The 23,160-nt window shown below is 37.7% G+C and overlaps 1 protein-coding gene across 1 annotated transcript in view; it reads right to left on the reverse strand.

Moving 5' to 3' along the window:
• The window catches only part of erc2 (ELKS/RAB6-interacting/CAST family member 2), a gene marked incomplete at its 5' end in the record, with an annotated part of 47,037 nt that extends 24,446 nt beyond the window's left edge, over nucleotides 1–22,591 (reverse strand). The window contains 3 exons of the mRNA XM_081357697.1: nucleotides 1,134–1,208; nucleotides 2,104–2,550; nucleotides 21,938–22,591. Coding sequence (XP_081213823.1) covers nucleotides 1,134–1,208; nucleotides 2,104–2,550; nucleotides 21,938–22,591 — 1,176 coding nt within the window. The remainder of the gene's footprint in view (nucleotides 1–1,133; nucleotides 1,209–2,103; nucleotides 2,551–21,937) is intronic.
• Nucleotides 22,592–23,160: the final 569 nt, after the last annotated feature.

Below are 23,160 nucleotides of genomic sequence, written 5' to 3' on the forward strand. Positions count from 1 at the left end.
ACACAGAGTCCATTCCCTAGACAAATCACAGCTAGGCTTCTCGTCAATGTTTTTAAGGCATAGCCTATTTAAATGTGCAATAGTTCTATTTGTTTTTAGCATATGGATGTAACGCTATACCTCGTGGCTCTATGAAAGATAATATCCATCTTCAGAGCATAAGCAAACAGATCACAGTGCTCTCTTTTCTGTCATCCTCTCCCACGCCTGCATTCATGCTCTCTGTGTTGTAAACAACTCCACCTGTTCCCATGGCACCAGAATCAGCATCCCGGCTCAGCCAATAGGGCGAGAGAACGCTACCGGTGATGCTAAAGGTTAAAAGAGCAATGGAAACCAGTACAGGTGGAGCAGCTTTTGCAGTTTTTGGTTGAGGGAAAATGCATAAATCGAATTAGGGAAGTTGCACTTTGAATAGGAGTGTATCATCAATGCTTACATGTCACATGGATGCAGGGGTGAACTCTGGGTAATATTTAGCTCCAATCAGAGTGGACCCGAGGGGTGTGTGCGTGCCTTGCATGAGGTCATGCTTTATTTTTAGAGCGGTATGTAATGCTTCTGTTGGCAGGAGTTGCTCTGTCTGTGAACGCACAAACTCACTTACTGTTTCATTCAGCCATTAACCACCATGCTGCAGTGGATCTGCCATCAGACATTTCTCGTCTGGTTTATTCTGTTCATATTCTGTTTGCTTTTTCAGTCTATTGTTCTTCAAGAACAGTCAGAACATGCCATATATAATGCACTTTATACTATAATGACAGTACACAAGTCTTTTATACTCACCAAGGGTACATTTATTTAATCAAAAATATATTAAAAACAGCAATATTGTAAAAAAAAAATATTTATTTATTTATATATATTTTTAAATGTAATTTATAAAGTTGTGCTGCTTAATATTCAAAACGATGATACATCATTTTCAGGATTCTTTAGTGAATAGAAAGTTCAAAAGACCAGCATTTATTTAAAATAGAAATCTTTTGTAACACTAGAAATGTCTTTCCTCTCACTTTTGATTCATTAACACCCTTTTTTATGCACCCTTGATGAATAAAAGTCTTTTTTTTTCTTACTGGACCCAAACTTCTGAAAAGCAGTGTATAAAAGCATTGGCGGATCTTTACCTTCATCTCTATGATAGTCTGAAGAGCTTTCGTTTTTCCAGGGTCTTGGTGAAGCTGGTTTCTGCGATGAAGCTCCTGAGAAAAAAACTGAACATTATATTAAATATAATTGCAAACACAAAACACAAAAATGGAAATACCAAAGCTATCACCCTTTATAAAAATAAATATAGTGTGAGGTTAAAATCCATTATTTACTGTCGCCCTAACTCTATCCCTAACCCTGACCCAACCCAATGTCAGTGTCAATGTCAATCCAGGAACATCTGATGATCACATTGTGTTATTGTCTTATTCACTTTTTCATAGTTTCATCCTATTCACACTTTTCAGTCACGTGAGTGGCGCAGAGACCTGGAGGGCAAAGCATCCATAGACCTGCATCAAAGGGATATTTCGCTATTCCATCTCAAAAAAAGAACAAAATATGTGAACAAAATGCAAGTTTAAGCAGCACCTGCTGTGGTATTTCAATCACTAAAAAACACCGGGGACATACTATGCATCATCAATAATGTGTATACTGAATTTGGTTGTTTAATATCAATGTCTTACTATAGTATTTAGTACAAACATGATTAAAATGACTGGTGGGCAATGGGGGGAAAGCCTTGTTTTGCCCTCCAGGTGGGCATTTCTATAAGCGTGTACATCATGTGAAAACTATGAATTCTCTTTGAGCACATAGTGAATGATGTGCATTATCTGTGTGGTTGCAACAGTTCTGGCATGGATCTCCTCACGTTTTTCTCTAGGGTCCAGATGACTCAAGTGACCATATGCTGTTATTGTCTAAGTTGCATCTGACTATCTCTCTGCTTATTACAATGGCAAACCACTTAACCTCAGATTGCTCCATGGAGACTGTCTCTATTGAAATATAGTCTCTGCTTAGAAAATGCTTTGAAACTGTTACATCCACTAAAATCCACTTTCAACCCCCCAAGAAAGTATGAGTAGAACCTGATACCTCTCTCAGATGGATGTTTTCCTTCTCTTTCTGGTCTAATATCACCTCTAGGTGTCCCAGCTGAGCTTCTGCTTCTGCTATACGCCTGGCTCGCTCTTGTTCCTCCTCATCTGATGCTCTTCCTGAGGCTGAGGCAAGCCCTTTACTCTGCAACATCTCCAAAAGCTTCTTTATGGACTCGTCTCTGGCTCCCAGTGTCTGCTTCTGCGTCTCGATCCTCAGCTCCATCTCTTCCAGTGTCTTCCTCAGGAGGAAGAGCTCTTTGGCCTGACGGTCGTGTTCGGCTTGGAGTCGACGGAAGTTCTCTTCGGTCAGCTCGATGGTGGTGAAGTGATCGCCCCCGCTGCCCCCGCTGCCCCGCGAGCCGCTCTCCTGCTGGAGAAGATGGTTGAGGTCGCGTTGAGTCCTCAGCTCGTCCTGCAAGGCCTGAATGGTCAACTGGAGGTGCTGGAGAAGAAAACGAAAGCAGGAATGAACTTGACATGCTTTGGGATCTTTGGGATTTAGACAATAATCAGAGGGTATCCTCAACCAGACCCATGTTTTGAGATCGAAAACATCAGGTTAGATTTTGAAATAAAGGTTATAAAGACCTCACTGTGATGTATAATCATATCACACTGCATCTTAAGGCCCGTTCACATTAAGAACGATAACTATAAAGATAACTATATTGGCGTCCACACCAATGCACAATATCAATCAGCTGCCACATTAAATGCTTGATCTCTTTAAAGCAGGATTAATTCTGATTCTGACTGTCAATGATTTTATTGTTCATCGATTAAAAAACTGGTTCTGAAAGTGATTCCAATGATATCATCCCTCTTTGTCATTATCGTTGTGGTGTAGTTAAATCTAAAACTGAAAACTATTAAACATTTAAATTAAAACTGATATGAAATATAAATGTTAACAATTAATTAAAAAATAAAAATGAGAAATGTTGCCTTGGCAAGTGAAATACATGTTTAAGTTGATGTACTAAAAGTACTAAAAATACAAATTAAAGGTATTTAGATATATTTAGAAAAACGAATAAATATGTAAAAAGTGCATGAAAAAATAAAAGCTAACTACAAATATTTATGAATACTACAATAGTATATAAAAAGTGATCAGTTCACTTCCTTAAAAAAAGTGAGGCAACCCCTTGCCTTGAAATTATTAAGTTAATAAACTTCATGTAACTTGACAGTTCCACATAACTTAATTCTTTCAATTATGCATGAAGTTTATATACTTAACAATTTTAAGGCAATGGGTTTCCTCACTTTTTCTTAAGTTAAGTCAACTGATCACTTTTTACAGTGTAAAATAAGACCTTTGGACCAATAAGATTTCTCTATGGGCGGGGCTAGAACTGATTGATGAATAATGGACCTATTGGATTGCAGCATTGTACCTGGTTTGCATACAGATTTCTTAAATTATCTGGTTAATTTTTGAATTCATAATGACTTTTTTTTTATTGCTAATCATGAATGCAGTAATGCTGATTGCTGAATAGCCAAACTGCCAAATGTATCAATATCTAGAGTATATATATATATATCAACGCTATCTCACGACCAATTTGTACGATTTGTCTAAACCCACGTGATGGGTAGGTTTAGGGGCGGGGTCAGGGGTAGGTCATTCGTATGAATTCATACGAATTGGCCAATTCGTAAAATATGTACGATTTTGCAAAAAACGTACTAATTCATACGAGTCAGGTCGTATGAATTCGTACGAATAAGCCACCTCGTAGAATTTGTACGTTTTCCCGTGAGATCGGGCTCATATATATATATATATATATCTATATATATCTAAAGGAAACCAAATGAATGATATGGCAGGAAAACCACAGTGTAGTCTATTCTAGGAGAGGAAACAGGAAAAGATTAGGTTTCTCCTGAGAAAACACTAACTAATAACTCGTTAAATAAGGTTAATGACAAAAAACTGTGCTAGAAATAGTCACAAAATAATGGGGTTCTCTAGTCTATGTGGCTCATGTGGTGCCTTCGGCAGAATAGAGAGTATATGGGCCCAGAACTGGATCAGATTGTCTCAGGAAATTTAGATCAACACACACCCTGGCTTGCACTATCACAAACAGAACACACAATTCTGACAGAAGAACCGGTTCAATCGAGTATCACAGGCATGCTTTTGGTCAGGATTTTAGGAAAGAATCAGCTATTTAAGGCCTGAGTACCCCGTCTTAGCTTATCTTGGAGGAACATGGAGGAGCAGATAAGGGAACATTTGCCTTTTTGAGGTTGTCCTTATATAAAGATCTGATCCATTTAAAGATAAAGATAATAATTAAAATGGCAATTGTGGTCTCAGATCAGCAGCTAGTAGGGATGCACTGATATACTTTTTTTTTTTTTGCTGTTGTTATGCTGAAAGTATGCTTGCCAATGTAATCTAGAATGTTTTGCCTTTTTGATTTTTTTCTAGTTAAGTTACTCTTGATTTTTTAATACATGTACATGCTTTATCACATCAAAAACATACCATAGAAAATGGTAATTGAAATTTGGCAAAATACATGAAATAAAATAAAATAAATCTGCTTCCTACAGTATATGAAAGCTTGTTTTTGCTATTTAATAAATAAAATAGGTAATTACGACTTTTTATTTCATAATCCTGACTTTTTTCCTCACGATTGCGATTACGATCTAAAAGTCAGAATTGTGAGGTATAAACTCACAACTGCAAGAGAAAAAAATCCAGAATTGTGAGTTATAAAGTCTGAATTGTGAGATATAATCCTTCAATTGCGAGTTATAAAGTCAGAATTGTGAGATATAAAAATTCCCGGTTACCTTTTTTTATTCAGTGGCGAAAATTCAGTTTTATTCAGTTCCATAGTTTCCAATATCGGCCTAATCAGACCAAAGCAATAATTAAAAATGCAAATATGGTTTATACTGATATGATCACCATTACTGTGCATCCCTAGTAGATAAGAGAACAACACTCAAAGAAACCTGTGAGATCTGAATCCAGGGATCAGGTTCAGGGTACAGTCTGGTTTTGATTAAAGATCGGGACAGGATCAGGTCCCATGTTCTGCGCACGCTAGCGGTGGCGAACATGACAACAAACCTTTGTCCTCCTGGCGTCCATCAGGTGCTGCATGATTGTGGAGTGCAACAAAACAGAAAAAAATGAAACAGCAGAGTGAGTGCAGAAGGAGATGGACTAAGCAATGATACAAGAAAAAAAAACTGATAACATTATTCAAAGGATTCAATTACAAAGAATAATGAGGCATTTTACATTCAGGACACTGTATACAAACACATTGTTAATGGAAGCATAACAGAATGGAAAATACAATTAAAGACCACATAGGAAGTCATAAAGTTAATGTGAATGATCATTCTGGAAAGAGATTAGATATTAATGGGATAAATGCACTGTGATTTATATCTCGGTGTCATGGCGTTGTAATGCCTGCCTTTGACCAGCAGAGGGAAGGGAAGAGCTGTTTCTGAGACGCACGAGTGAACTGTGAGCTGGCTTGTGCCAGCCTTTCTTAGTTCCAGATCAACGGGCACTCAGTCTTATGTAAGAAATGCCGTTTTGGGCTGGTACACTTCTGCCATTAAACATTCTCCTCATACAGAGACAGACACACACTACAAACACATAGCGGACGCATGAAAACAAACGCATGCAAACAAAAAATAAAATAAAAAAAAACACGTATTTGATATTCAAAAGCCACAATGATAATGCATAATGTCCAGGTCACATTTCACCCTAAAATCTAAATGAAAATAATGAGAATGTATATATATATATATACGTATATATATACATATATATATATATATATACAGTACGTATATATATATATATATATATATACAGTACGTATACATATATACACACACACACACACACACACACACATACACACACTCAAACATATGGCTAATAGTTTTGATTTTTTTTTTCCTCATTGTTCTCAAAGGATTTAAACATATGTACAAGTATTAAGCTATCAGCATAATGTATGATACCATAATATACTCTCTCTCTCTCTCTATATATATATATATATATATATATATATATACAGTTACACACACACACACACACACACACACACACAGAAAGAGAGAGAGAGAGTTACGGATTTCCAACAACTCAAGTCAAAACAAATACACTCGCAAGTAACACACACACATATACAGTATACAGTATACATATATATATATATATATATATATATATATATATATATATATATATATATATATATATATATATATTTTTTTTTTTTTTTTATCAAAAGGAAAATGAGAAAATATATTTTCATTACATTTTGTATGGAAAATTAGGCACAATTTGCTCCAAAATTTTCAAAAGCATAATTTTTAGTTTTGAGATTTTCCCATTATTCTCAAAGGATCCATACAATGATTTTTTTTTTTTTTTTTATCAGCGATGCGCTTTATTGATATCAAAATAATAATCTCAGTTATCTTAAAAGTAGCCCGACTGCATTTACGCTAAATAAAATTTCTTATTCCTTTATTTTAATTCAAGGGTGAGCTATGACATGTTCTTGACAGGTTTTGTGAGATTCACTCATCCTTATAATGCAACTACCAATCTAAATGACTAATTGGTCTTTTTGACTCGCTGCTGATAGTCTGCGCTCGTTCCCTCTTAAAGAATCCAATGCAGCTGTAAGGAGTCTTGTGTGTTTACCGCAGGCACATTAGCAAATTAATTCAGACTCCTTAAATAGACACACACGTTCACGACTGCAAACGCACACAGAATCAAACACGCTCTCAGTTTATCACAGATAAACGTTACGGATCCAGCTTAGATATGCACGACACACACAAAAACAGAGGAGATGGCTAATTAAATTTGTCGACCGAACAAACTCTCTATTTCTACATCTCTATTTCTGTTGTTTTCACTCTTCCCAGATTGTGTTTCCTTCAGGTTCAGGACGTTTGAGGACACAAGGCCCTTCTGTCTACCCGTCTCCTTCCCAATTCCTTATCCTCTCCTCGTCCTCTTTCCGTCTCCAATCAATAATCTGTCTTGGCTGGCAAAGAATTTGAGGAAACGGTCCAATTATTCCATTTGCATAATTACAACAGTTTGCAAGGAACCACAATCCCCTGGGTTGCAAAATGCTGGCCAGAATAAACTCCATTGGGAGATTTATGGTCTCATGCATTTAAAGGGACCATGTTCACCTTTGGAAAAGTGACAGACTTTTCATTTTTGGGTGAACCGTCCCTTTAAGAGCATGAGGTTTGAGTAGAGATAGCTGAGTCATTCGAAGTGTTCAACTTTCATGTTGTGTGTGTGTGGGCAGCTCTCAGATGCACTGAAGCATAGGCAGGCATGAATATGTATCCCATACGGCAGCGAGTGATAAAGGGAGAGCTGGCAGCCGGCAGGAATATTCCACAGCATCCCGAGGCATCCCACATCACTTCCTCTCCTTCTCATTACTCATTACCCCCCACTATTATCACATATTGTATCTCTATATACTCTGTGTTTAAAACGAGAGGAAAATGTTTTTAAAAATGTTGACTGGAGTAATGATGCTGAAAATCACTGGAGTAAATTACATTTTAAAATATGTTAAAATAAAAATATTATTTTAAATTCTAATAATATTTCACAGTATTATTGTTTTGACCATACATTTCCAAAAACATTTTCAAAAATCGTATTGGCCCCAAACTTTTGAAAAGTAGTGTAAATAAAAATATAATAAACATGTTGTGTTTTCATGTTTTATGGGGACTTTCCATTTTTTTAAACTGTATAAACTGTATATTCTATACAACCCCTTACACTAACCTACCCATCACAGAAAGCTTTCTGCATTTTTACATTTTCAAAAAACATCACTTAGTATGATTTATAAGCTGTTTACCTCATGGGGACCAAAAAATGTCCCCACAAGGACAAGGATTTCGGATATTGCCATTTTTGTGGGGTATAACCATAATGTAGGGTTTACCGGGACCACACACACACACACACTCACACACGCACGCACGCATGACAGACGCTTCATCTTTCTGCACAACATCCATCAGCTCATTCCAAATGTGTAAAAATATTTTCCTCTGGCTGTCAACCTCAAACTGAATGATTACACAGAAAGCAAAAACAACCGGAACATAAAAAATAGCATTAAAGTTATCAATTTTGTAGCATTCCAACCCCATCATTCAACATAATGGGATAAGTTGCTGAATACTGGCTATGAAAATGTGGGTGCATTGTTATCGCAACTATATTGTGACAATTAAACAACATTTTTGAATTTTAAAATGCACTAAATAATTCAGAATACGACCAGTATTGTGCATAAAGAAATTAAAATGATCCATTTTAAATTGCATGTTCATTCTAAAACTTAATTATCTAGATCAGGGGTTTTCGAAGTGGGGTCCGTGGAAATGTTTAGTGTAACGTAAAAAAAAAGAAAAAAAAAAAGAATATTATAATATGATATTTTAGACATATTTATGATATTAATTGTTCACAGAATAATTTGGGTTTTTTATACAAGAATCTAAAAGATGCCTTTGAAATCTTAGGAAGTGTGTGTGTTGGTCCTTGGCATTTAAATGACTGAAACCCTCCGATCATTTGTGACTGGACAACAATGACTAAGTTTACATGTGCATTAATAATGTGATTCTTTCCAATAATCAGAGTAAGGACTTAATCGCAGTAAGATGTTTACATGACAAGCAAACATCTTCTCTCTTGTTTACATGCAATTTTTATTGTTCTGATTATACTTTAAGAATTACTTTCACTGTCTATATTCACATAACCCATGCACAAATGTTATTGGCCAAGCTCTTCCACATATTTGCTTGCCGGTCCTTTGGTATCTGGCCTCTGTCCTTTTTCCGGAGACAAGCCTAAAATGCCTCCATTTCAATATTTTCAACCATTCAGTATATTGCACTATGTTCATGTCGCGCAACGTGAACACACATGCATTTTGGTCAGAGTTGAATGTGTGATTAAAGTGTGTAAATGACTGCTTATTGTGATTAAAATCAGCATATGCCAAGTTTTTATGAGCTTAATCTCATCAATTTGATTAAAGCATTGTGTTTACATGAGGTAAAGTTTAATTGCAATATTGCCTTAAATCTCCTTATGATTGCATTATGAGGATGCATGTTTATAAACGTAGTCATTGAAAAGAGAATGATAAAGAAAAAGAGAATATTTCATACGTGGACAGCCAAAGCCACTAAACATCTCAGGGATTATCATTGCTGCATGCTAGGACACAACAAACACTCACACACACACACACACACACGCATACACACAAGATCAATAACCACAATCTGTGCTGAGCAACTGTAGTTAATGTTCTTCTCCATCACCCACCGCACACACACATATTTATAGTCTTGTTATTCACAAAAACAGTGTCTAGAAAACGGCATTTCATCTCTCTTTCAATTCTTCACTTGTCGATCACAGAACGCTGTTTTGCTAATCTGTCTTCTAATTCCCTCCGGCCACTATTTCCCCTCGCAAATGTGCTTTTCACCCATCCATCCCAGTCGCTCTAGACTGGTAATCACGATGAATGCATGAGAAAAATCTCTGATTAAAGAATCAGTGTCTGCGCCTCGCATTTAGTTATCAGCAATTTGTTCAAACAGGGAAAGAATGCGATCGAAGATCATTACTTTGTTAGCCGTGACAGGAAATGGAGGCGTTGTTACTACCCATAATTCCCTTCTTTTGGTTAGTCATGCAAGAAACAGTGCAAGGAGACGGATTGAAAAAAGGGAGAAAATGCAAATATGCTGCTTTAGGAATGGAAGACGTGCCTTTCCGGTAAAAGAGCTAATCGCCTTGTTAATAGAGGCATCTTTTTGCATAATTTGAGATCAAATTATGACATCATTGTTTTATTGCTGGTATATGTTAATGAAACATAATTTTGATAATCAATTAATTCATCTTTCCCCATTAAAGACAGGAGCTGTACTAGCATCACCAGAAGCACTGCTAAGATGGCCTCGACTTTTGTCATTCACAAGCAGAACTGAAGATTGTGATGATGTTCCTCTGCGAATGTAGACAGAGATTGACCTATATTCACCTGTTTATGCTAGAAGAATCAGCTTTACTCTACAATTTACTGTACGTGTAGTCTGGAAGGTAAATCTCATGTTTTCCTGCATAAAAGTAACACTGTACCAACAGTGATTGAACTTTAAAAATCTGAAATTAAAACCTAAAACACTATGATTTTGGGGATTTTAAACACTACTAAACACTTACTGTTTAAAAAAAAGTCTCATTAGTGAAACTGTGAAATATTATTGCAGTTTAAAATGACTGTTCTGTTTTATTATATTTTATTTGATATTCCTGTGATGCAAAGCTGAATTTTCAGCATCATTACTCCAGTCTTCAGTGTCACATGATCCTTCAGAAATCATTATATGCTGATTTTTCTGCTCAAGAAACATTTCTGATTATTATCAATGTTGAAAACAGTTGTGCTGCTTAATATTTTTGTGAAAACTGATGCAGTTTTTTTTCCAGAAGGTTCAAAAGAACAGCATTTATTTAAAAAAGAACACTTTTGTAATAATATAAATGTCTTTACCATAACATTTGATCAATTTAATGTGGCCTTGCTGAATAAAAGTATTATTTTTTTGAAAAAAGAAGGGGAACCCCAGAAGGAATAACCCCAACATTTGGAACGGTAGTGTAGGTTACATCATTTCATAATGACAATACAATAAAACCAGATAAAAGGTCTTCTGTATCCTTACCAGAGAAACACATTTAAAAAAACAGATGTCACATGTTTTGTTAGAAACACGCTCACAAGATCAAGTAGTGAGACGGACTGAGCCACTTTGCTCTGATTTAGCTCATATGTGTTGACTGGATGGTTGAGTTTGGAAAGCTATTGCATGTTAAGCTTCCACAGACCTCTGGATCAGATGCCAAACCGGCTCGGCAAAGAGTCATGTCTCAATTACAGCACATGCCCACGCTAGCACTGGATGAAATGAGCATGCTCATTTAAATGCTAATAGTCTGGTTGTATGGCATTAGTTTACACCCTAGATGATTTAAAATACCATGAAATGCCATATTAGATTACAATTAAAACAGAACAGACTAGATTGAACAAGATACACTTCCTACCATGGTACTCTTGTTGCACAGTGATGGAAAAACATTATTATTTAAAGGGATAGTTCACCTAAAAAGTTTAATTCTGTCATTAATTACTCACCCCAGGCCCGGAGTGGGTAATCGGGAGAATCGGGCGAATTCCCGGTGGGCCGCTTCACTTTTGGGCCGGGCGAGGAATTTTTATTTTTTATTTTTATTTATTTTTTTTTTTTCACATTTCAATGTCACGTTAGTTACATAGGCTACACACGTTTCGCATTCTGACACCGCAGCTCTCCAGCGCGCAGCCTCTGCATGGGTTGTACCATGTGAGGGAGTTCTCCCCTCCCCTCCTATAGAGTTGGTTGGGTCCGTAGTCCGTCTTTTCCAAAACGTTTTCTCAGGTAGGCTACCGCGGCACCGCCGGCGCCTACCGATAGCTGGGCCGGCCCTGCAGTAACGCGTCAGGGAGGATGGATGGGAGGAAGAGGCCAGGAGGTTTGGAAGCTTCGTTTCCGCCACAGAATAAAACATTTTAAAAGATAATTGCAACTTTTTATCTCACAATTGCGAGTTTACACCTCGGAATTGTGACTATTTCTCAGAATTGCGACATATGAAGTCAAAATTGCGTGAAATAAAGTCGCAATTGCGTGTTATAAAGTCAGAATTGCGAGATATAAAGTCAGAATTGCGTGATATAAAGTCGCAATTGTGTGTTATAAAGTCAGAATTGCAAGATATAAAGTCAGAACTGCGTGAAATAAAGTCGCAATTGCTTATAAAGTCAGAACTGCAAGATATATAGTCAGAATTGTGTGAAATAAAGTCGCAATTGTGTGTTATAAAGTCAGAATTGCGAGATATAAAGTCAGAATTGTGTGAAATAAAGTCGCAATTGCTTCTTATAAAGTCAGAATTGCGAGATATAAAGTCAGAATTGTGTGAAATAAAGTCGCAATTGCTTCTTATAAAGTCAGAACTGCGTGAAATAAAGTTGCAGTTGCTTATAAAGTCACAACTGCAAGATATAAAGTCAGAATTGTGATATAAAGTCGCGTTATAAAGTCAGAATTGTGTGAAAAAGTCGCAATTGCTTCTTATAAAGTCTAAGTGAATTATTATTTAACGTTTACATTATTTGTTAACCCATGGTATTAATACAAACTACACAACAGTAAGAGCTGAACTGTTGCTTCATTTATCCAATTTAGAAAAAGTGCTAATTTGGAATTCCACCATGGAAAAAGTGGGCCGGTCTTGGGCCTGAAACTCCCGGGCTGAAAAGTGGCCCCACTCCGGCCCTGACTCACCCTCATGTCTTTACAAACCTGTAAGACTCTCGTTCATCTCCAGAACACAAATGAAGATCTTTTTGATTAAATCTGAGAGCTTTCTTTGACAGCTACGCAACTACAACTTTGACACTTCAAAAAGTTCATAAAGAGATCGTAAAACTAATCCATATGAATTGAGCGGTTTAGTCCAAACTTTCTGAAGACACTCGATCGCTTTATATGATGAACAGATTTTTTCTTAGCGTCATTTTAACTTAAGTGAAACGAGGGTGAGTAATTAATGACATCATTTTCATTTTTGGATGAACTATCCCTTTAAGCCATTTTGTTTGCGATGCTATAGCGGCAACAGAAAAGTGGTGACTGAAAAGTCAAAACAGCGAATTAATTTTAGCCATTAAATGCGCAATCGAAATCTGGCCTTTCAATTAGCTTTCTCAGTCATGCTGAAACGTGCTGTGTGGATCATTATTCTCCTTGATACCATCACGTTTAAACACAGACCATCAAATCTTGTTACTGTACAAATCAAAAACAAGTCAGCCCCCACTAATCCTTTTTGCATTGGCTTTCTTTCCGGCACCCGAGGGGCTGAGCAATTGAGAGAGCAGGAAAAAAGGAGTCAGAGAAACGGAGGAGGCGACAGAGAGAGAGAGGGAGGGAGGGAAAATGAAAAAGACCTCAAAAACAACCAACCACACTTGAGCTAAACTAGCCCACAGCGCCTGAGGACATTCTCACTCATGCGTTCACCTCACCTCTGAGTCTTGAGCTACAAAAGAGCCATTAGCACCAAGCACAACCCACCCAACAGATGCACCCCGATCATCATTCATCAAAGCCGGACTGTTAACATCAAGGGAAACCATCAATCCAAGGGGAGAGGATCGTTTTAGAAGAACTAGACTAAGATCAAGAGGTTGCACAGACTATTTAGATCAATACCACTTTTTCTCGACCCCGTGATCGAAAGGATTTACCAGACTTAACAGGAAGGTCACAAGCAACATTATTACAACCCTTTTCAGATGTATTTTATTCATGCAAAGTTCAAATTATTCCTAAAGGGAATAGACTCTTTAAAAAAGCATCAAGTGTAATAATGTGATAGCATTTCCCGCACTAACATTTCCCGTATTTATACTGCTAACTAACTTTCTATTCATTAAAGAATCGATCAAAGTTTTATTTTGGCTGGTTTAAGCTGCTTTTTCAGCAGGGTAAACTTTTTTGTAACTAGTATGTGAAACAGTACACAGTATGCAAAATAAAAGTTCCAATCATCTGCTGCACCCCACTTTGATGCATGCTTAATCTATGAAATAATTACAATTTATATCCAATTCTGTTTAAATACTGTATATTTTACATTGGAAATGAAAAAGTCAAGTACTGGGCAAAGTATACCGATACATATTTAAAAATGGCAGGTCATATGGCATTCTGAACCTCCCGAGTGATACCCTGTGACGAAGGATCTCTGATCCCCATCACTGCAGCCCTCCTCCAGACTCACAGCAGGAACATGTGGCCACGAGGAGGGGTGTGAATATAGAGAAATGCTAACAGCATGTGATGACGTGCTTCTTATACTAATCGAGTCTGGTCACCACAGCTATAAACCCAGCATGACGTGTCTCCTTCGTGGAGCCGGTATCTTCAGCACATGCACAGTACAACAAGTGTCCTTGAGGTCCAGACGTGGTGGAGGACATTTATGGGCTTCAACTAAAGCCTAGTGCTCACTATAAGACAGGATATGGTCAGCAAATACTACTAAGGGAAGGCTTGTAATGATCTTTGCACTGATTTGCACAGAATCAATAAATATATTTGATGTTTTTTGGACCACACTTCCCATTGCAATTGCACTTTCTTAAGATATTTCATCTTGCAATATCATTGGCTATTGCTCACTGCTGCTCTCTTGCTTGTCAGAAATAGGGTAGATGGATTTCAAATAAGTTTAATATTTATTGCAGCATCCAGAATGCACAAAGCATATCTCACAAGTGTACACAATACCCATACAGCAAATAAACATTTAGCATATTTTTCAAATTTAAGTGTTTTGTTTAAACCTTCAAATGCCAAAATATACTAAAATATGTACTTCAAGGGGTAAAAAACATTTCAGTTTTATGCTAAATATATGCTGAAAAAACTGTGTTGGATAAGGAAATATACCTTTCAAATTGAAAATATGTTTTGTTTAAACCGTCAAAATATATTATATACTTAAATGGGCAAGAAAATGCATTTTCAGTCTTAAAATACATTTTAGGTAAATGCATTTTTTTTAACATTTATGAAGAAAAATAAAAGTTTAAAAATATTTTAACATTTATTTTATAATATAAAATAATATGAAACTTATTTTAGTGATATCTGTCATATAGCAGGGACATTTTATTCTTACAGTTAAGCTGATGTGAGCCAACCTCCTTTTTATGGAACTTTCCAAGCACAACACCTTTTTGTTTGCATATTTTGTTCATAAAAGCCTCTATGAAAAATGTCACCATAAGTCATTTTACATTTACATGAATGCACTTGGAAGAGGCTTTTTTATATAAAACGACTTACATTATATTAAAATGCACATTTTATTAGTGATATGCACTATTTCAATTAAAACAAACAAATGCATAATAAAATGAATGTCTGGTGGTGTAACCTAAACTCCACAAAGGCTTCATAAGAAACCCCTAGCTTGTCTAATCTTGTTACTTTCTACCACAGGGCACTAACCGTGTCACGGTAGCACTGTCACTGGATAAGTACCTACAGCTCTGCTAATGTCCTTTCCCATTTTCAGGGCGCTGCACGGACACACACACATACACACACGCACGCACAGGTGTTGCTGGGAGCTGTGGTGACACCATCCTGATTTAACCTTGAAGACTCAAATGAAGGGACAGCATCACGGAAAGGAGAAATGAGACACACACTCTTTCACAGCATAAGCCTGCCTAACTTGCATATCCAATCTCATTTGTGTTTTTCAGTATCCCTGTTCCAGTCTCTCCTGTAACATCTGCGCCTCAATAGCGAGCTTGCATTAATTTTATATTTATGCAAAGTAAATGCAAGTTCATTTTCTTATTTAAAGGGGACCTTTTTTTTTGGTGGGGGGGGGGGGCTATTCTAGTAAACCCTACTAGAATAGGGTTTCATGCTAGAATGTTCAAAAACACATGATTTTGATGTATTTTACATTGTTACAGCACCTCTCTTCCTAGAGCCCTGTCCCAAATAGCACACTTCATGCGCACTTGTGGACTTACAATCGTGTGTGTGTCCGTTAAGTCCACAAGACCATAGGGCAGGGGTGTCAAACTCAGTTCCTGGAAGGTCACTGTCCAGCAGAGTTTAGCTTCAACCCTAATTTAGCACACCTGAACTAGATAATCAAGGTATTCAGGTTTCCTAGAAACTTCCAGGCGAGGGTTTTGGAGGTGTTTTGGGGCTGGTTGGAGCTACACTCTGCAGGACAGTGGCGAGCTCTATAGCAGACTTCTACCTAACTCAAAGCAGAATTACATCATGAAAGTGTAGACTCAAAGGAAGACTGAAAGGGCTTATGGTTGTATAATTCTCTGTTTAGTTGAAACCCCTCCTTCCGAAAGTTGGAATGTGCTCTGATTGGTCAGCTGGTCCAGTGTGTTGTGATTGGTCAACCCTTCTCGCGTGTTTTGGAAATATCAGGCTCCTTACAATAACCGCGAGATTTACCAAACCAGGTCTTCCCCCTTTATTTTGTGCATGCCTTGGGTGGAAATTATTTTAATGAGGGATATTGTGCCATGTTTGTTCCTAGAAGAAAACTGAAGACTACAATTAATGCATTTGCAGGGAGTTCAGAAACAGTGCTTACTGATGTAGAGAATAACTCCCTGCACGTCCTGATTTTGCCGAACATATTTTGTTGATCCTGGAACAACCTTCCTGTCTGAAAAATGAATCATAACCATATCCTTACCCCTAAATCTAACCCTAACCATGTTATCCCTAAAATCGGAGGGAAATGATAGGTGAATAACACTAGAAGGTTGTAAACCTAAACTTGACATAAACTCTAAACTCAAATCTGATTGGTTGATTGGAATGTTGTTCCAGGATCAACAAAGATGTTGAACATGTTGCACATGGTGAAATCGGGTTCTGCGAGTTTTTGCTTTCTAACTTTGCATACCTTTTTTCATGTTTAAACAGCAACACTAAAGAAAAGTGAAAATGTGAACAAAAGCATAATACAGAGCTATGAAATAATCAGAACCTCTCAATGTAGCTACTCTTGCTTATTACATTTTTTTCTTGAGAAAAACACCCTAATCTCACATTTGACTCCTCTAGAGGTTCAGAATACCAGTCTGGAGTGGACACCAGTCTAATTAGTTTCTGTTTTTAAGAGTCTTCAGTCAAACGTGAGAACTCCATTAAATCTCCTGAGCAACCAGATATATTTGCTCCAGGTCATTCAGGTTATTTGGAGTGCACTTGTTCACAGCAATTTTCAAATAAGCTATCTGACAGGACTTTTATTATACCACACCGATATTAATTTGGCCCTGTGTGTAGGAACTGACCTGTTGATAATGGACTACCTCACAAGCTTCAGTTTCTAGCCACCTCCTGCAATACAACACTGTATTTTGCATCATCCCTTCTTTCTTCACTTTTAATAAGAATCTATTTCCACCCCACGTCTGCTAATTTATGCATTTGTTTTACTTTAGATCTTTGGAATTATAACTTCTTTAGTCTTCATCTCCACAAATGCCCTTCACTTACAACCAGAATACTTCAACTGCAGGGTTTTTATCCAGAAAATGTGATAGTAATTTAAATCAAGTCATTTGCAAGGAAATGATGTCCCCGCTAGGGTCATTGTTATTTATTCAAATAAACTTCTGCAGCCCAGAAACTGAATATTTAAGCAAATGGCATATTTCAGCATTTCATTTTTGTTAAAAATCTCTTTTACAAAACAGTCACATTGCAATGTGACTGTTTTGCAATACATTATGAGACATAGGAAGGAAAGTACTGTGCCCACATAATGCAATTTATTTTATTTGCATGCATTATCTCTGTTGTTTTGGTGCATAATTCTCTAAAGGAATTATGCAAATCTGGTAAATGCACAAAACAATTGTGCATAATGCAATTTGCAAGATCCAGACACCTGAACTGGCTCTTGAAAATGCAGAATGAGCATTCGGTTGCACGGTAAATCAGGAGATGACGTTCTTCACTATTTGATGAATAACTGCCAAAATGTCTCTATTAAATAAACACACACTTTTAATTGCAGTAGGCAATTTTTTGTGTAAATACAGTGCAATCTATAGCAAGCCTATAAAAAGAGACATATTTGTGTTTAAATGAATGGCATTGACTTAATTTAAATACACATGGCACCAGATTAAACTCTACTAAGGATGGTGAATAAAACGAAGCTGAAATTCCATACAATTGTGGATTTGCCCACCAGCGCATAGTAATAAAATGTCACTTAATTCCAATGTGAAATGCAGTTCAGTCAAATTAGTGAACTGGTAAAAGGCCTGAAAGCTTTTCGAGACATGGTGTTTCCAATATACAGGATCCATATGTCATCCAAAATATGTGAGAAAATGCCATATGGTGCCTTAGAGGATGGGTGGATAGAGTAACGGAGAACAAGATGGATGGGAAGGACACAGGACGAGCAAGAGAGAGGAAGAAGCACAGAGTGAGGATGTGTGACAGGAAAGGAGCCAAAGAGAGAGCTGGTTGACAGAGAGAATGAGAATAATGGACAGCGGTAGAGTGAAATGGTGGCAGAGAAGACAAGGAATCAGATGGAGGGAAGCAAAGTCTCTCAGACAAGCATTTGTCCTTGACATTCCTTCTTCTTCTGGCCTCGTGCAGCGTGCTGACGGAGTGTGATTTAACTAGGCCAATGCTCCACTCTCAGACAGAAACACAGATAGACAGGAAGAGGTGAGACCGTGAGAAAACAAATGCCTCCAGTCCTCAACTGTTGAATACATGAAACTGATCTTGAACCATCACCCTTTTTTTTGAAGGTTTTTAATCAAAAAGGAACGAGAGGTTGTGCTACACTGTGTATACAGTCAAACTAAACACAAAAGAGCTGTACAGTATTAAGCACAAGTCCCTTTCAGGAAAGTCAGCTCACTTGGCGGCCATATTGGTAACACTCATGCAAGTAAAGTGTATGTTTACTGAAAAGACCGAAATCTCAAAAACTGGTTTTCAAGAGTATGTTCCAATAAACCAGGAATAAAATCTGATATCAGAAAGAATGCATCTAATTGATCAAACATGTCAGTAAAGACATTTACGATGTCACAAAAGATTTCTGTTTTTAATAAATGCTGTTTTGAACTTTCTACTCATCAAAGAATCCTGAAAAAACGGCACCACAGTTTCCACAAAAATATGACCCAACACAGCTGTTTTCATTGATAATAATCAGAAATGTTTCTTGAGCAGCAAATCAGCATATTCGAATAATTTCTGAAGGATCATGTGACACTGAAGACTGGAGTAATGATGCTGAAAATTCAGCTTTGCATCACAGGAATAAATTACATTTTAAAATTCAAATAGAAAACAGTTTAAATTGTAATAATATTCCTATTTTTACTGTATTTTTTATCAAAGAAATGCAGCCTTTGTAAGCAGAAAAGACGACTTTAAAGGCACACTATGTAAGATATGTACCTTAATATAACAGCTTCGAAGTCATTTCGATGGTAAACGAACTCGTAATAGGGCGAATCATCCCGATAGCAAAGCAGGGGTGGACGCCGCTGGCAAAACCACCAATGCAGGTTTGAGAGGTGGCGCCCTGCCAAATCTCGCGAGAATCACGACTTGCTTTACGGCAAGTCTGTCTGTGGCTGTTCGATGTCTGACACTTCCATCCTACTGAACAGGTACCAGTATACAGGGGGGAGGGGATCAGGCTGTGAGTGCAGAGACGGCTCTGCGTGAGTGGTATTTACGACAGTAACGTTAAATACAAGTACTCCACAGCGACTCTAGGGGTCGCTGTTTGACAAAAACAGAAACTGCATAGTATGCCTTTAAAAAACATTAAAAAATCTGACCGACTACAAGCTTTAGAACAGTAGTGTAAATATATATATATATACATTTAATTATTTTTTAAGAGGGTTTACCAGTACCGATTCTTTTTAGAGGGTCTTAAAAGAGTAATTTTTTTGTAATATAGCAGCTTGGCAGAATAAAAATAGAATTCAACTGATGTGCGTTCACAATATAAGATATTCTACAATGGCTTTGGATGTGGCTCATCTACTTAAATTTTAGAGCCAGAACCGTCTAAAATGTGTTCCAGTATTTGTGGCTTTGGCCTGTCCATTGACAGACTGCCACATCCGATTAAATTATGAAATATTAATGATTATAAGAGCCTCTTTCCAGAAGTGCCACATAAAAGACAGACAACCCAAAAAAGAAATCAGTTGTGAAGAGACTTAAAGAGCATGAGAGTGGGTGGTGAAAAAAAAAGAGTGAGGGTGTGATTACACAGTTGAATGAGACACAGAACGGAGGAGAAGAAAGGAGCACAGCCCACAGATGACACTAAAACTGGAGGCAGAAAGAGCAACCTTGGGAACACAAGAATTCACGGACAAGGCGTTTCCCTCAAGAAGGGAACTTTTACTGATAGCCAGCTAATAGACTAGTCTTAAAGGGAATCACCATGTCGTTTCAAACCTGTATGACTTTCTGTGTGCCGTGGAAAAGGAACTTTCAGTGTACACATTGCTTGTAAATTTTAAGAATACACATTTTCCGTTCTACATATTGAGCATTTTGTGTTCCACAGATGAAAGTAACACGGATTTGACCAACATGAGGGTGAGTAAAGAAATGGCAGTTTTCATTTTTGGGTTAACAATTTTTTTTTTTTTAATGCAGTAATTACCGTTCAAAAGTTTAGGGTTGGTTTGGTTTTTAAAATGTTTTTGAAATAAGTTTCTTCTGCTCACCAATGCTACTCATTTATTTGATTAAAAATACAGTAAAAACAGTATAATTGCATTACAATTTAATATAAATGTTTTCTATTTTAATGTATTTTAAAATGTATTTATTTCTGTAATGGCAAAGCTGACTTTTCAGAAATCATTCTAACATGCTGACTTGCTGATCAAGAAACATTTCTTATTATTATCAATGTTGAAAACAGTTGTGCTGCTTAATATTTTGTATTTTTTTCAGGATTCTCTGATGAATAAAAAGTTCAAAAGAACAAAATTTGAAATAGAAATATTTTATAACCTCATAAGTGTCTTTATTGTCATTTTTTGATCAATTTAATGCGTCCTTGCTGAATAAGGGGTCATTCACACAGAACATGTTTTTCCTTTTCCATTGTTTTCCATGTAAACACTCACTAGACGGACGTGTATAACCGTTGCACTCGCGCCTTGCGTCTTTTGCAGCGTCTCGCGCATGACACAGCGTTCTAAAAACGCGGCACTCACGTTAAAATCAATTTCCTTTAAGTCGGTTACGTTCAACGAACGTAGACGTCTCCGTTCCCTCCTACAGGGAATGAGGGTTGCATACGAAACCAAGACGTTCCCTTTCAGTCGTCACGCTCGACGTATGTTGACTTAAAGACGAATTGGCGCTATCCCAATTCGTCGGTATGTCCACGTACGTATACGTTCCCTCCTTCAGGGAACGAAGGTTACATACGTAACCGAGAGGTTCAACTTTTAAAGAATGCATTTCGAGACCTTGCGTTTTTTCCCTATTCCACTGCCCGAGTCTTGCGTTTTTGCTTTGCATTTGTTCTGTGTAAACGAGCCCTAAGAGTGTTTAAAAAAAAAAATACTGACCCCAAACGCTTGAACGGTAGTGTACATCAAACTCTACTTGCTAAGCTTATCAAAAGTATTGAGAAGACAATACATCTTCTATAAATGCCATAATCTATTGTTTTTACATCTTAGCAAAATTCATTGTTAAAAATAAAGGTTCCTAAAAGGGTTTTGTAGTACAACCTGACATAATTTGAGAACCTTTTTCATTTCTATGGTTCTTTAGAAAGTTCTACATATTGGTGGTACAAAGAAGAAGAAAAGGATGATATCTAGAACCGATGTACTAATTTGAAAAACATATAATGTATGTAACATCAAGAACTTTTCTCCAAAGAACTAAACATACATCTCAAGAACCCTAGAAAATGGGCCTTAATTGGAAGAAGTCCTGCAAACAACCTCTGAAGAACCTTTATTTTAAAATGAGCAAGGGTATTTTTAGAGTCTATTCATGTCAGGTAAGGTAACCATCCTTACCTGATTCTCCTCATGGGTCACCCGCATCTGTTCTTTGAGGATAGAAGTGCGCGCTGCCTCCTCTTTCCTCATTATACGTTCTTTCTTCAACTCGGGGCTCCAGAAGCTCTTGATGCTGTTGGCGGAGGAGCCCAGCTTGCTGTCCTTCAGGTCCAGCTCCCTCCGAAGGAGATCGTTTTCTCTCTGCATGTCCCGTAGCTGTGCCTGGAGCTCCAAAAGTTCCCCGCCTCCTCCCCTGACCGCCTGCCGCAGAAGAGCAGACGGCGTCCCCTGGTGGTGGAGCATCGACAGCGAGCCCAGGTCACCGTAAGACAGCAGGTCGGCGTGAGGGATTCCTGCCGTGTGGATGTTAGGGGTGCTGCCCATAGCCGTGGCCCGAGCGCCGTACATCGCTCGACTCGTGGCCCGACCCAGCGTCATGGTGCCTTTGGGGTAGGTAGCCGTGGATCCAACGGCTTCGTGGTCGCTCAGGTACATTGGGCCAGACGTGGCGTAGGCAGCATTGAGGGACTGGATGTTCTCCATGGATAAGGTCTTGCCACCCGAGCTTCCGCTGTTAGCCCGACGGTGTCCCAACCGAGGAGAGCGGGGCAGCCGCGGGGAGCGAGCGGGGCTGCCCTCCATGTGGCCGACGGCCCGCGCGCTGCCATACATCTCACAAGCTTCTGTAACACGGAGAGCCTGGCGTCCGTAAGAAAAGCCCCTCGCAGATTGACAAGGGTGTTTAGCGCATCCTAGAAAAGAGAACACACTTCAAAATGCAGTCGAAGACTTCAAAATCGCCAACTATTGTCTGGAACAAGACATTTATTGTCAGTGCATATTTAAACTGAGAAATCAGTTCAACACAAGTCAATCATTTCTACATGGATATAACACACGTTTTCTCCCACAGAACTTATCCTGATATCTAACTCAAGTCAATCACCACAAATTGAAGCAGATTATTGGCATATGTAATGCATTTAACTCATTCAACTCTAAACCAACTGGAGCTGAATAACAACACTATTATCTTCTTTAGAGCCGTTTATAGCTGATTCAAAATCATTTCATAATTGATAAACTGAATCGACTCTAAACTAACTGGAGCTGAATAACAACACTATTGTCTTCTGTAGAGCTGTTTATAGCTGATTTGAAATCATTTCATAATTGATCAACTAAAGAGCTGCTTTACAGCAGAATTTGAATTTGTCTCATATTTGAAGTGGTTCGCATCA

Source organism: Scardinius erythrophthalmus (assembly GCF_964197995.2).
Source record: "Scardinius erythrophthalmus genome assembly, chromosome: 25".
Taxonomy (NCBI): domain Eukaryota; kingdom Metazoa; phylum Chordata; class Actinopteri; order Cypriniformes; family Leuciscidae; genus Scardinius; species Scardinius erythrophthalmus.